The sequence below is a fragment of the Mastigoproctus giganteus genome, chromosome 7 (assembly GCF_048544385.1).
Source record: "Mastigoproctus giganteus isolate SK-2022 chromosome 7, ASM4854438v1, whole genome shotgun sequence".
In the NCBI taxonomy this organism is placed as follows: Eukaryota; Metazoa; Arthropoda; class Arachnida; order Uropygi; family Thelyphonidae; genus Mastigoproctus; species Mastigoproctus giganteus.
Window position 1 is genome coordinate 160,336,810 of NC_143581.1, and position 16,846 is coordinate 160,353,655.

At 35.5% G+C, this 16,846-nt stretch overlaps 1 protein-coding gene across 3 annotated transcripts in view; it reads right to left on the minus strand.

Moving 5' to 3' along the window:
* The window catches only part of LOC150083290 (nucleolysin TIAR-like), a 261,413-nt gene that overhangs the window by 6,129 nt on the left and 238,438 nt on the right, over positions 1 to 16,846 (minus strand). For all 3 annotated transcript variants that reach the window (XM_090377152.1, XM_090377153.1, XM_090377154.1), the window contains exon 12: positions 9,759 to 9,892. In XM_090377152.1, the coding sequence (XP_090233278.1) occupies positions 9,759 to 9,892 (134 nt within the window). The remainder of the gene's footprint in view (positions 1 to 9,758; positions 9,893 to 16,846) is intronic.

The following is a 16,846-nucleotide window of genomic DNA, read 5'->3' on the forward strand; positions in this document are numbered from 1 at the left end:
TTATGTCTTTTAGGAAATTTAGAGACTTCTAAATTTATTTTCTAAGAAGCAATAGACATCATAAATCTTGTTTAGTTTTGGATTTGGGTACTTATTTGCATCATGACTCATCTGAGAAATGAAGGTATTGTTTTATCTTTTTATAACACCTAAGAGCCATTGTAGTTCCAAACGCTGGTGTCTCAAGTAATGGCTTTTTTGACCAGTGCATATATTCTTCAGGCCTTTTCACAATACTTTGCAGCATTTTCAGAGCAAAAAATACTCTTAACTCAGCATGCATCACTGGAGTCCAACTAGAATCACGAGCGTCACTTTTTCTGCAAATTTATTAGTCTCAGAACACACTAGATTGATTAGTTCTTCATCAAAAAATAAAGCAAAAAAGTCTATGGGAGTCATTTCATCTGTACTGCTTTCAACGCACAAACCTGGCTGTGCAGCAAATGGAAATCTTGGAGGTGGCAGGGGGAGGTCTTTAGTGCAGTCAATTTTGAACCACTGTCTAGCATCTAAAACACTGACATCACCATTTTCTTCATGTAAATCAAAACCTGAAACAGATTCATCAGAATTGGATTCAACAGAAGTTTCCAATTCACAATATGAATCTTCACTAATCCTTCTTCACTACTCATTATATAAATAAATTCAAAAAAATCAAGTGGATGGCACAAGCAGTAACCTCCTCCTGCCATTGCTGTACAATATAATTAAAATGAAAGCCAGTCGCCTGTTGCAAGGTGTAAGAAAATCCTGAGAAATTTCGGGATTTATTTGGCTAATGCAAAATTAGCCTGATAAATGCCTGAGAAAATACGTTTCAGTCTTAAATTTGGAGGTATTATTGTTTTTTATCCCGAGATTATTCATGAAGGGTTAATATACTGGCATAGACTAATAATCAAATAGACCGCGGAACACTTTATTTTGGAGGGCTTTGCATAGAAAACTATGCGTAGGAATAATAATATCTACGAAAAAGTAGCAATGTAGTGGTCTAATATGCCATTCGTATGCATTTTAGCCTGGAGTACATGGGTTGAAGGAAAGGGGAAGCGAATCAATATCACAGCTAAACCCACTTCCTTGTATAATTTATTTTTGATAATTATCAGTATTTTGAAATATTATTATTAAAATAAATGACCATGGATTTGTGGTTGAAAAAAGGAACTTTAAAACGAGAAGCAAGTACTTCTAGCATTACAACTGTGGTCGATGAAAACGAACATAATATTGTCACACTTCAAAGTGAGGATGAACAAACACAGCCATTTCCCCCCCAAAAATTCGAAGTGAAAAAACAGGAACCAACTAATAAATGACAAAAACGAAAGTATGATGACAGTTATTTGAATTTCGGCTTTGCATGTGTTGGAAATAAAGTGCTCCCAATGCACAGTGTGTTGTATGTAATAAAATGTTAGCAAATAGTTCTTTGGCCCCGCTAAACATCACACCTTCTGACCAAAATCAGGTTCTTAGCACTACCTTGCAGGCAAGTAGAAATATCCATAACCTTCAACAATATCTGGCCTCAATCAGATTACAGATTAATCAAGCAAAGACAGCTTGGACGTCTTTCGTATGGAAGAAGTCATGCAATGATATCAATCTTACCATCAACGGATCACCCATTCAGAAAGTAAAAGAACACAAAGATCTCGGATTAGTATGGGAAGAGGGGCTGACATTCCAGGCTCACCACCTGAACACAAAAACCAAAATGTACTCTGCTATGTGGGTGATCTGCCAGGAACTAATGGGATTCCATGACGCCGAACTGGTAAAGAAATATGTTGTCCAATGTCTCTATCCCATACCTCTCTATGCAGCAACTATGTGGTCCTCTGCTCCCACAACACCAACAAGTTCCTCAGTCTGGAATACTGGCTCCTGAAATAGCTCAACTGGCAGATGGGAAACCAATACACAATTTCTAGGGCCCAACTCTACATAAATCTCGAAGTCACACCATGGAAACAACAGATTCTGGCAGCAAACCTTCTTATACTTGCCAGACTAATCACAGGATGACCTGACACCACTGATCTGATAAAAACTCCTCGCATTGCCCGAAAATAACAACAAACGGACACAAGGCTCCCACTTAGGATCAGTTTCAACAACCTGAAAGGCTTGAGACGCATGTTCCCAGGCAACACAGTAGATTTGATCAACAATCTAGCAATCAACCTGGATAAATTCTGCCAGCAGCATATATATAGGAGTCAGAAGCTAATGGACACACATACAAATTTACAGTTATAACAGACCACAAGAAGGAAAATTGCCACGACAATGTTTCCCATGACACGATGAATAAAAAATAAAATAAAGTGACACCATCACTGGTCCCCTTTCTTGGCATCTATTACTCCAAAGACGCCTGGCTGTGAGCACTAAGACAGTCAAGATTGAAGAGATACCACGGGCAACAACCGGTGATGGACTGACTCAATCCTTTATATTTTTGTACATATTTGTCATGTTTATGCAATTTACAGCATTTTTGATAAAATAATATCCTTTAATTTGGGACACTTTGGTATCCCATAACTTTCAAGAATGTAAAATAATAAACACTATAAGCTCTGTACCTTTCAGGTACAGAGCTTATAGTGTTTATTATTCAGAGGTTATGGCAGGTACACATGTGCCTGCCACAACCTCTGAATATAAATATCACCCCCCTCCAGCTTGCTGCTGTCCAGGGGGTGGCTCTTGAGCATAGCAATAAACAGATTTAATAAATAAATAAAACTCGTATTTTGTAAGTGTTCGGTAAATATATTGTGAGATGAAGAGTGTTCTGATACTAAAAAAGTTTGGGGAAATGCTGACACAATGAATGCCCAGTGTTTTTATCAAGAAAATTACATGCCCCAAGAGAGAGCAGGATTTTAGTTTGGAGCATTGATCACAGGATTTCTGTAGAAGATTTTGAAGATTCAAATCTCACACCAAAGCATTTAGCTTGTTCTGTATGAATTGTTGCAATGCACATAACATTTTCATGCCAGGAACTGTCACCATCAACACCATGTGTGTTATATTCAGGATGTGATGTGTGTTATATTCAGGATGTGATGATGAAACTTTTGAGTTTCTGGTGGAGAAGGTCAGGGGAATTGACACTTCTGGAAAGTTCTCTGTGATTCATCAATCATGTAATAATGGAAAATAAATGGGCAAGTGTGGACTAATTTCAAACTTACTTCAAAAATGGCCTATTTCATATTTAGTTTGAAATAAGTGCCATTTTAAAGGTTATTTTCAGGAGGCATGAGTTGTCTTCATCATTTTCATTGGTCCTTGAAAAATTAGTACTAGCCATATGGTACAAGCAAGCCCCAACCTTTTGCTGCTTGGGGCTTCCTTGCGCCATATATATAAAGCAGAGCAATATAAATAGAAAGGAAATATCTATTTAATGTGATTGATATTAAAAACAAAAGTTATGGATGGATGGAAGATTTTGAAATAAAATATGGGAAATGGAAATTATGTTTATAAGTGCAAAGTAAAATACATGTTCACTTAAGAATGTACTGGAGGAAAGGGTGCAGTCTTCAGTACACGGGTTATCAAGCATAGAAAGCTAGAAAAGTAAGAGGCTGCGTTTCCACTCTTTGGATTGTTCATTTGTCTCTGCGTGAAAGTGATGCCTTACCCACGGTAACGAATGGTGCATTTTCTGGATCTGATCAAAAACCATGCAAATATTCATTTGACTTCTGTGCACCTTTGATCTGCTGTCAACAACTTTGGGAACCACCAAACTGACAACTTTAGCATAGCAAGAACCTCTTTTATTATGTGACGTCCAAGACTGCAGCAGTGTAGTAAACAGTTATTTGTCAAACACTCATCACCAGATCATTTACACCGCCAACAACTTCTGGAGTGATGGATGTTGTAGGTCTTCCACAGCATGTGTCATCTTCCAGGCTCTTCCTTCCTCGTTTAAATTCTGCTGCTCAATTCTTAACCATGGAATATGAGTGGAGGATATCCTCCCAAATGTTCTCACCATATCCCCATCAATTGTACTGCCTTAGGAATCATCCTTCCCACCCTCTCTTCCCCAAATATTGGATGACTGATTTTTCCCATTTTTCCTCATTCTCACACTTTTTTTTTTTTTTTTTTTTACTCTAGGGCCTGTAATTAGAAAGAGACATTATTGAAATTGCATGAAATCTGACGTGTTATACATTAAGTATAACACTTCAAATAATAAACAAAAAAAAATCTATACACTGTACTACTGCCCTTTCACACACAACCAAACTTTCCCATCCCCTTGTATTTTTATATGTAAACTGGAAATTAAACAATTTAATCACATATTTATATTGTTTATATTGTTAGATTAAATAGATTTAATATGATCTTTTACAAATATATAATTGTTGTTTTGAAAATCATCCTCACTAGTTTTACCAAATCTTATTAACAATATTTTAAAATGGAATCTATCTCTCAGATAGTTTTGCTTATATTGTGCCTGTTCATGAATTAGTTATTACTAATTTCATGTTATTATGATTAGATATAATAATACAAATTTACGCATTTTAAATACTGAAACAGTTCCTCCAAATTTGCTTTATTACCGAGAATATGTGATAAGGTTAAAGGTTCCTGTAAGTTGGATAGGTAGCTAAAGCTGGATTTTTGGTTCAGGACATTCAATGAGAATGTTTTATTGTTAGGTGCAACTGGCAAAAGAAACACCGAGAAGAATTCTCTCCCAGAAGCAAATACAGATGAGTTGGATGCGAAGCCTTGCCAGAATTACTTCTTGTCGTCTGCTTAACCAGAAACTAGATGACCACTGTTGTGGCTCTTTTTTAATCTGCAACAGTTTGATTTGAGTTTGCCAGAGATGAGACCATTGTTTTCTACATGTTTATTTTATAATGGATTTGCAGTCAGTGTAGGGCACTTTCAGTTGAGTGGAAAATTCAGAGTCGGGATGTTTAGCAGCTGCATCCGCAAGTTTGTTACCTGGGATGCTGACATGGATAGGGATCCAGCAGAAGGTAACTTTTTGGTTGTATCTTTGATAGTAAAATAATTTAGACCTGACCTCTAAGAATGAGGTGAGGGGGAGATAAGGTAGCTCGAATGGCAGTGATTGCGCTTAAGGAGTCTGTATACAGGAACTCCGTAAGGTTTACGTTTCAGTTACAGGACTTAAGTAAGGGTTAAGCTTCGCGGAACTCTACGTAATTTGGAATTTCCCCCATGCTTCGGCAGCACTCGCAACTGTGCTCACTGAATTGATTGAATCAAAAAATAAATGTTCGACAAGCATGTAAATAGAATTATTTAATGTATAAATTTTTTATCTCATACACAGGAAAAATTACAAAAGAAAGCAATTTAAAATTTCAAAATTATAGAATTACAAAAAACAGAGAGGAGACAGGCACAACATTAGTTTTACCTCTCGAGCATCACTGCCAGAATCGACGTCTGCAGCTGATAAGTACGCTGCTGTGAAAATTCAGGGCTATGGAGATTTAGAAAGGGTCAGCTGCTCAACCTTACGAAAGAACATATTAATGGTTGTTGTTATTTGGTTTTTAGGGGCATTAGCAACTAAGGCCATATTGCTCTGGGGATACGCGGTGGTCATTTCCTGACCTTTTCCGCATCCTCCGTATTTGGTGGGCACGGGCTTGAACCCTGGCCTAATCAAGAAGTGTGTGCTACGCACTGCTGCTCCTGCCCATCTGGCGCCACGTATTAATGGATGACTGGACGGAGTCTTTTTTTATTTTCATCGTAGATTTCTTTGTAGCAAGCAAGAATATCATTCACTGCTATGTTAACTTTTAAGAATCGTTCACTGTCAGAATCCATCTTCTCAAACCTCGCCATTGCTAATGAAATGTCTTTGTCAACTCTGTCGATGAAGCGTCTCAGCTCCTCATTTGGTTCATCTTGAGCATTATCAGCATTTTCTTCTTTCACTATCGCTGCCTGCAAGTCAATAAGTTTTTCATTAGATAATTCCTTCTCTTCATCCTCTAACCCTTCCACGTCTTTGGCATCAACCTCCAACTGAAGTAGCTGTGCCGATTTTGCAGCTGCAGAGCTGCAAAATATATAATCTTACAATATTTACCACGCCATCTTAAACATTAATAAGGCCTTGGCGGAATTCCAAAAGTCTCTTAACGTAAAATTTTTCTCACTATCTACTGCAGACGATGCCTGAGCAAATGTTGTGTGTATATAGTATGCTTTTAAATTCGAAACAACACTGAATTTCTCTGCAGCTGCAAAATCGGCACTGGTGACTTCAACGTATACTTTAAAGATGTGGAAATCAGCGCGATGCTTGAACCTATTATATCACCCATTGCTTGTCATGAACTTGGGTTGGGATTCGCCATACTTATCCTTAATATCTATATAAATAATTGTTGCTTTTGCTTGAATGGTCAGTAGATTCAAGGGCACTCACTTTCGAATCTGATTTTCCATCCATATTATTAATAGCTGTTCCATCTTTGACACGTTCTTTTATACACAAACTGTCTCTTAAAATAGTATTCACTGTTGAAGCAGCTAGACCTAATTCCCTGGCAATAGATGACAAACTTTGTCCTGCTTCGTACTTCTTAATCATTTTCATCTTCATTTCTAAATCAATCTTGTTCCATTTCCTAGCACTACCACCACTTGCATTTCCATCAGTCCCTTTCCCTTCATCATTGTAATACGTAAATAGGAATGAAGAGAAGTTTCTAAAAATTTGCTTTTTATGTGACTGAAGATTTCAGTGAAGGGGGAAACACATTTCACCTTAATAAGGTAAAAACGCACACAATTGAAGTTATCAGTATTATCACAAATGCAGTAAGATCAAGTTTACTATGTGTTTATAATTAGATGCACTAACAGAACATAAACAAGAACTTGCATATTGTTTTTTTAGTCGTGACCTCCAGAAACGTGCTTTAGAAAAACATCACAAAGGCAATTAAAATTGATTATTATAACCCAAACATATGATAATGATGAAAGGGTAGTGCAATTTCCATTATAAATATGACCTTTTAGAGAGATAAATAGCTTAGTAATATAGCGAAATTTTCAACTTCCAAGGGCTTGGAACGAATTAAAAAAAAAAAGTATTACAGGGTTCACATTATGATATTTTAATGATACCTCCATTTATTCCTATAGGAAGCAAAATACGTTTCCACGTATTTTGTCAAAATTCTGTAAGTGGGGGGGGATTTCCTGTTTATAACAGATTGCTTGATATGGTAGTTTATTTTATCTACAGCCAGTTTTATTGCAAATAATTCTGTGCTATAGATACATAGATAAGTAAAGAACTCTTTGTTGTTTTTTTTTTTTGCATTCATTGTTAAAGATTTCTCATAATCTGCATTTGCCAACATAACCTAATTTGTGACAATTACAAACTAGTGTATATCAGCTTCTGTGTTGCCTGATAATTTATATGCATCCCATGCATTTTTCTTCTCTGCCACGGAGCCTCATTACTTCATCTGACATTCATTTAGGCCTAAACCCTGAACAATATTTCTTAATCCGTATGAAAAGCTCAGTAGCTTCCACGATTAGTTGGTCCCACTGTATACTGAATTTAAAAACTGTCTGAGACCATTGTAGTCACCTTTACGAAAGCAAAAACCCTTCCCTTTATCCTGATGGTAGTTACATCTTTAAGTAAATCCCACATCAGTACAATGCGATCACTGCCACCTAGTGGTTCCTTTATCTGCAAATTCTTAATGCAAAAATAATCAAGAACATGTTAAAGGACCAATGCATTCAAGATAACCAATGATCACAAAACAGCGGTACGGTGCTATATCGAAGATGGAAAAGCTATTAATAATATGGATGGAAAATCAGATTCAGAAGCAAATGCCCCAGAGTCCAATGGCCATTCAAACAAGAGCAAGAAGTATTTATGAATATAATAATAATAATAACGGCGAAGCCAAGTTCGCGACAAAAAACAGGTAGTTTGATAGGTTCAAGCATCGTGCTGGTTTCCAAAACATTAGAATATGCAGTGAAGTCACTAGTTCTGATTCGACAGCTGCAGAGAAATTTTGTGATGTGTTGGACAGTTAATTCTGGCAACTGTGCTCGAAAGGTAAAACTTGCTGACATTATGCCTGTCTCCTCTCTCTTTTTGTAATTTTTCCTGCACGAGTTTAAAAAATTGAATAAATAATAATTATATTTAAATGTTCGTTGAACATTTCTCTTTTGCTTCAATCAAATTTAGCGAGTGTAGTTGCGAGTGCTGCATAAGCATTTAGGGAAATCCTACAGAGTTCCACAGAATGCAACCCTTACTGCCTCGATAGCATCAACAGATATTCTTGCACCCTTTCTATTTAAGAAAGGGTGCAAAACAAGGATGCATCACACCCCTGTAGAAGCAGTCACCCCTGTTAATAAGCACAGACTATGCTGAGAAAAATTCTACCCCATGAGCCTTGCACAATGTTTTCAGGGCTGAATTGATTGACAAGGCTCTCATCATATACCCCTTTCTATTGTGTCTGGGCAGAATTGCAGACACTTTCAAATTTAACCGTAACTCACAACTTGTTTTTCAGTATTGACCTATACTTGTTAAGTAAATCTGCAGATCCCTACTCTTAATGTCGTTAGTGCCAACGTGTACAACAATATCACCCTTTGTGTCCTTAAAAGATAATATCTGTTCTACAACATCAACTTTTGCTCCTGGCAGACATACTCTAGTCCTATTCCACATATCCTTTTTACACAATATATTTCCTGTCTCCCTGACAATAGAATCGGTGACTATTGTCAGGGAGACAGGTATTTAGTAACATTATGTCATAACTCACTTCACTGGCTACAATATTAGTTTTAGCCACCAGCTTTATTTTATCCCATCCCCAATCAATTTTTAGAAAAAGTATGAAAAATACATGGATAAATACTAGTGCTTTGGAGGTGTCTAACTTGTTAGAAATTCCAGGCATCTCTCATAAATTGCAGACAATAGCCACAGGTTAGCTGCACTGGAGAAAGAAGAGTATAAGATAGGCATGTCGACTATGCAGCATGAATAACCAAAAATCTGTACATTAGCTGACTATTTGGCTATCATCTTGCCCATGGGGGAAAAAGGTATATAATGTGACATGACACAAGAGCACTAGATTACTCTCTGTCTTACTAACAAAATAAAAATTGATTTGTGCACTCATGTTCTCGCAAGCTTTTTCTGGGGTGATCTGAATAATACTATCAACTCAGCAACCTACAGATTAGATTAATAAAGTCATTAACAGTATAAAATTTATTTGTAATTTAATCCGTGTATTGTGTACTACAAATATGTGCAAAATGTTGTATGCTCATAGCATAAGCATAATTTCTTTATTTTTAAAGCATAATACATTATTCATAATGTGTTATGCTTTAAAAATAAAGCCTAACACATGAATAATCAGTCAATTATAAATGTTATTTTCTGATTTATAACTGATTGATTATATAGAATTAAGAGAAACAAATATTTATATAAATATACAATTGAAGATACCCTATCTAGTATCGTGATGCAAGAGTTTACACAACTGATGGATTATATAGAATTGTGAGAAACGATTAATCATATAAATGTATAGTTGAAGATACCTTATCTTAAAGTTAAAAATATCAATAAAATGAAAATTAATACATTTTGTAAGTACATAAAGAAGACATACCCAAACCCTTGACCATAATATTGACCATATGGGTATTGTACACCCTGCATAAATTGCCCTTGCATCTGAGGATAACTCTGCGGATACCAATATCCCATCTGTTGGTAAGGATATGGATACTGTGCAGCTAAATTCTGTAACAGAAAATTTATTTTATTATTTCAATTTTCTCTCCTTTACATATCTGTTCTCTTTCAGCAGTGAGGCCACCAAATGCACATGGACTTGGGACAGTGAGTTGACAGAATTTATAAGTTCAGTAAAATTGTAAACATATATAAATATTCTTATTTTGACTTGATTACCCAATATTAAAGTGAAATTGCCAAAAATAAAATTATATCTGCAATAATAACTATTCAATCATGGTAGAGAAGAGGAAAAAAACTCACAGGGGGGGCTAGGTATGGCGAGTATGACATGACACACAGGGATTTGTTTTTTGCCTGCCCGCCCACACACACTGTTGAATGTTGCAATGCTGAACTCGCTCTGAAATTGCTTCAGTTGGCACGTGAGAGCAATGGCCTACTGTGATATGTACTATATGTTAAGCACACGTGAATACATCGCTATTGCAGCTGCTAGGAAATACCCATCGCCATTCAGATACGAATGTCACCTGGTAGCTTCACTATAGGTTGAGAGCAAAGGCTTATAAGCATTATACAGTGATGATTTCAGCTGCAAATAAATTGTCTGAATCACAGTACATGATGTAGAGTTGCAGCCTGTGCATAACCCTTGTCATTTGGCATTTTGTGATTGGTTGCTACAACAGGATAAAGCAGACCCAAACCTACTGGACCACATTCTTTGTACTAACAAGGTTAGCTGACCATTTCTTGAAAATTCATGAGAATTGATATCCTTTAACTTGCCAGAATGCACAGTTCAAAAATTAGGAATTACGTCAATCCATAAAGGCATTCTGAGCTTTTGAAAATAAAGAAAGAATAGCTCTAGCCTTGAAAGTTTTAACTTGAAGTAAAATTATCATAAAGTAAAGTAATTTGGTAATAATACCAGCTCTATCTGCCAAAACAGCTCTGGTCAGTCCTTGTAGCTATGAAAGTAGTCATATTTGGTAATTTTTGCAATTTTCCAGGAGCCAATAAAACAACAACTGTGACAAGCAATGTGTGAAACAGCCTGGCTATTTAACTACCCACCTTCGGTGGAGGCAACCATCTACATGGTGGTCCAGTAGGTTTGGGTCTGCTTTATCCTGTTGTAGCAACCATTCACAAAATGCCAAACGACAAGGGTTATGCAGAGGCTACAACTCTACATCATGTACTGTGATTCAGACAATTTTTATGCAGCTGAAATCATCAATGTGTAATGCTTATAAGCCTTCACTTTTTGAGAAGATATTTGACAATTTGTTTACACTGAAGCACCTCTTTTATTTATTTTTTTATTATTTTTTTTATGATCTCAGTGAGCAAGGGAGAGTGAAGAGCTTATGTACACAACCTTTTCAGATTTTAAATGAGAACTTCACTTTTTTGTAAAAATTAATGATGAATCTTGACATGCTGCTCTGTCACAGATGTTGTTACAAGGCATTCTGAAAGATCGTACTATTCTTTACTAGAAGAAAAGAAAAAATTAATGAAAAATATTTGTTTATTGTAACCCTATGTGCTTTTAAAGTCGAAGGTTTAAAAATCCACCTTTCTAAAAAAAAAAAAAAGCCAAGATATCAGTTTGATATGAGAATTATTTCAATCCTCATGCAACTAAAGGTTTTACAACAGCTGATGCATCTTCTATCACGTTAATATTCACAACAGATGAAAATGATCCAAAAACAATTGCCATGCCATCAGATTTTGTTCTCAATAACGTTTAGACTAAAAAAAAAAGAGAATGTCATTCGGCCCCATATGCTTTAACTGCCTACATATTGTTTCGGAAAACAATTTGATGACAGTTGCAACTGCATACTTCAGTTTGGAGATTTGCTGACTATGATTAAGACTTACTGAAAAATCACTTTAAAAAAATAAAGTGCTGCTGATTAATTTGTAGGACAAGAGATACATTCTGCTTAATTGTGAGCTTCTTATGCCCCCCGGTATCACAATTTTAATAATTCTCTGGATTGTTTTGCTTTGGGGACATTCAAAACAGCACCTTTGCTTTTTTTGCTTACATTTGCTGCTGCGAATGTTCCAAAAGCAAATGGAAACGCCATATGTAATCTTGCAAATGCTGCAAGATTACATGTGATCCTATCCATATACAATTATTGATTTGGATATGTTGCAACATATCCAAATCAATAATTGTATGTGGTTTGCTTGCAATGTTATGCAAAGTCGAGATTTAAAGACCATGTAGTAACTTAGTAGTGTCTGTCTTGCTCTTTATCCTGTTTCACACTAACAATCCTATTTTGCTTATAAATGCATATTTTGAAGTAGTACCCATTCCCTGTGTTACTGTTACCCATATACTATAACCCTATAGCAAAACAAAATGCCTCTAAAGTTCTTTTGAAGATGTAATAGTGATAAACAGATTAAAAATCTGTTGTTCTTAAACCCACAGATTTCAATCAGAAAATCATTATACAGGAGGTATTGATGCCATGGTTCTGATTAAACGTTGGTAGAGAGCTTGGACCAAGAATAGGAAGTGACAAAATTTTGTGGGGTATACATGAAAATGATGCCCTTAACATAAAAATGGCATACTACTTTTGCCTTATTTTTGCCTCAAGAATCCAGTCCATTTGGTTTTCATATGCCATAATTTTACACTCTGCATGTAGTACTGCTGAAAGGGTTAATATAATTTTCTTAAATAAATCTATACAGAAATAACAAGAAAAAATGTACAACTTAGACCTAAGCTGAACAGTGTCTCTTAGTTAATATAAAATGCCCAATTGCTTCCATGTTTGCTTTCAATTTAGAATTCGCTGTTGGTAACATCATCAGTTGGTCCCACTAGACAAAATTTAAAAACTGTCTAAGACCATTATAGTCAACTTTACAAAAGCCCTTTCCTCTGACATTGGTTGCATCTTTAAGTAAATCCCACATCGGTACAGTGCGATCACTGCCACCTAGTGGGTCGTTTTAAGACATTTGGATTCAAAAGCCAATTTGATATGTTCAATTATATCTCTATCATTTATCAATTCAACAATTGAACACCAGTGATGCTATTCCTATTTAACTGACCATTAGATCAATGAAATGCATTCTTTTGAAACAAGATCTGAGCAATGATGTAAAATTTACACTGGTGTTCAAAGAAAGTGCATCACCCCTTAAAATTGTAATTGTGGTCCGAATAACAGTATATGGCAATATTTTTCACAGACTGCATCCGCTGTTACTTTCAGTTATATAAGCATACTATTCAAGAGTTGCAGTCATTCCATACTTGTATCAGGATGGCGAGTTATGTGCAGTTGACACCACGAAGGAAGAGTACTATTGTTGCTTTACGTGAGGAAGGATGTACTTCCCGCCATATTGCTTATGGAGTGTCTTGTAATCAGTCAAAAGTGACTAGATGTCTTTCCAAACTCAAGAATACTGGTTCTGCTGACAGGAAAAAAAGGAACCAGACGTAAACAAGTCTCTACGGCAAAAGAGGACTGTGCTTTGAAGCGCTTATGCCTTAAAGACTGCAAAGTTTCTTCATCTGAGCTGAAAAGAGAATGGGAAGAACATACAGGAGTGGTAGCAAGTGCAGTAACAGTCAGAAGACACCTATTCAAAAATTGACTTGTAGCCCCCCCCCCCCAAAAAAAAGAAAAAAGGCACGATTAATTTGATGTAAGGAGAATGTCAAATGAATCCCCCCAAGCAGTGGAAGTCAGTTATTTTCTCACATGAGAAGAAATTCAACTGGCATGGCTCTGGTGGGATACAAACTATTCGCCGTAGACGGGGTGAAGAATACCATCCAGACTGTATGGTGTCTACAGTGAAATTCCCACCCAGCCAAATGACATGGGGGTGCATTTCGTATCGCAGAGTAGGTCACCTGCAGTTTATAAAAGGTTCCGTAAATGCCAATGGATTGGAAGGCAAATTGCTGCCAACCATTAGAGACCACTTCAACCTGCCAACTAACTGCATCTTTCAGGACAACTCTGTTTCTTGTCATCGGGCAAAAACTGTAAGTAGGCACTTCTGCATTAGAGGTTTGACAGTAATGTGTTTACAATTTTTACAGGTGAAAAAAATGGTTGGAAGAACGGTCCATTACAACTTTTAGCTGGCCAGGAAACAGCCCAGACCCGAATCCTACAGAGAACTGTTGGCATCGTATGTAATCTGCAGTTGCCAGAAAGAAACCAAAGACCCTTTGTGAACTTCAGGAAGCCATAATCAGTGTTTGGAACCACAAACTATCAGCTGATTATCTTCAGAAATTGATCTTGTCAAAGCCTCAACGGTGTGCTGCTGTCATCAGGGCCAGAGACAGTTCAACTAAATATTTGTTTGCACCTGGTGAACTTTTCATTTTGTTTTCCATTTAAAATGATAACTGAAGCAAATTGAGGGCTTCTGATAGCATTTCAGCCACAATTGTTGTATAAAGGTTGCAAATACTCATTTTGAAATATTTTGAGAGCACCTGTCAAATATTACTTAGCTTTGCCTTAATTATTAATAAATATCTTTTTTCGTTTATATTTCTATTTGTGATGCTATTCATTAATGTAAAATACCATCTTGAAAAAGGGTTAGAAATGTGAAATTCCTAGGTGATGCACTTTCTTTGAACACCAGCGTATATACAAAAATAGACACCTTCCCTATACTGCACTTGCAGATCCTGCCCTCATTTGGTCACATGCTGAAATCTCACCAGAAAATTATACATATTTTGCAATGTGAAAGAAATTTACACAATATTCATAACTGTGAAAAATTTTTTAATTTTTAAGGACCAAACTGAATTATGAGCAAGCTACATCCAAAACATACTTTCACTCACACACGCATGTGTTAAAAAAAAAAAAAAAAAAAAAAAAAAAATTGCATCACCTTATTTTTTAGGACAAACCACCCGGCTCGTCCTAAAAAATAAGGTGATGTTTGCACCTGGTGAACTTTTCATTTTGTTTTCCATTTAAAATGATAACTGAAGCAAATTGAGGGCTTCTGATAACATTTTAGCCACAATTGTTGTATAAAGGTTGCAATTGTTATTGTTGTAATAACAATACACATGAAACTATTAATTGCAGAAAACTTTACTCCTATGCTTATGTGTAAAAATACAATGAAATAAGTACTTTTCTTCAAAATAAAGTATGTTACTTATAGTTCACATAATAACAAAAATTCTAAAAGCATTCATTTCTTTCATCACTTGCTCATACTAGGAAGACAGCTATATATACAGTAGAATCTCATTAATACAAAGTTCAAGGGGGCTAAATTTTCATGTTTTGTAATAATGAGTCCTCCAAAAAAGTGTCAAGATTTTACCTTAATTTTTTTTGGTATATACTATATATATAAGGTTTTGATTTTAATAATATCAAACAAAAAAAAAATAATAATAAATAAATAAATAAATAAATAAAAAATAATAAAAACAAAAGCCTTTTCTAACAATACAGTAGGATCAACACACTTTTTAAAGATATTATTTTATTTGTAAGATAAACTAAGAGAAATGAAAATATTGTACAGTATATATATTTTGATATACAGGTGACCCGCGCTTAACGCTGATAATTCGTTCCAGAAAAACAGAGCGCTAAGTGAATCCACGGTAAGCAAGTGCAGCATTCCCATAAGGTAACATATGTATTTGTGAGTTGCGGTTGGTGCCATAGGATATTTCCTAATCAATAATAAATGGAAGTGAAAAGATGCACAAATGTTGGTAAAAATATTTAATATTCAAATATTTGTACATATAAAATATTCTGCATTGCATACGTATATAATTATGTGGTAACTACTTACATATCAAAATTAAACTAAAAATTCCAATTAAAATCATGAATTTAATTGATCTAAATTGATTTAATTTAATTGATGAAACTAACCATGAAAAATGTGTCGATTTTGGCCCTCTTCCTGGTAAACTAAAAGGGATTTTAATTTTAAATCCCCTGCAGCATTACCAACCGACAATAAAGTCAACTGATCCTTCACCACTTTGAAACCTGGCATGTTTTTTTCTTCTTTCGATATGAAACTTCTTTTAGGCATTCTTTTCCAAAAAAATCCTGCTTCATCTATGTTAAAAACATGTTGAGAAGTATAATACCCCTCTTTAATAATTTTAACAAGTTCTTGTTTGAAAGTTTCAGCTCCTTGATCTGCACTAGCGGCTTCTCCCTGGATTTCAAATCTATTCAACCAGCCCTTACTGGTTTTAAATGGTTCCACTTTTTTTTTTAGGTGAGTTTTCTTCAGATCATCATACAGGCTAATCTCTCTCTCTCTCTCTCTCTTTTTCTTTATAATATTTAACTTAACCGAATTCTGCATTGAATATTATCTTCAATAAAATTATTTAAAGTCTCTCCATTTAAATCCTAATAGCCAGCCTGGCCCTAGTTGCTTGCAGTGGAACAGCTGTCTTTCCTGCTGCTAAAATTAACTTTTTATTTTTTATAATTGTTCTTACAGTTAAACTTGCCAGTCTTAAATTATGGCACACATCTGCTTGCCGTTAACCAGAATCGATTCGCTTCAAAACGTCTAATTTAATTTTCAAACTCAGTCTTTTTCTTACATTTGCAGTCTTCGTACGACGTCCAGATATTGTTGCTTTTTCATTCTTATCCACCATTATTAACTTTTCGAAAATGTAACTGCGTTGGTTGTATTTAATTATGATACAATGTTCGAGTAAACTGTCCGTTACGCATGATGTCTAATATTGTACTGAGTGATGACTAGACTTTGGATAAATGTATATAACGCAAATATTACAAGCAATATACTTGATCATTTTTTAAAATGCTGATCTCAGAACTACGTAACAAGTTACCGCACTGCAATTAAATTAGCATGCGAGAAAATTTCTCAAGTCGGCATGGGAAATGTTTTAATGCTGTTTTGCTATTAATTTCAAGTTACTGACTCCAT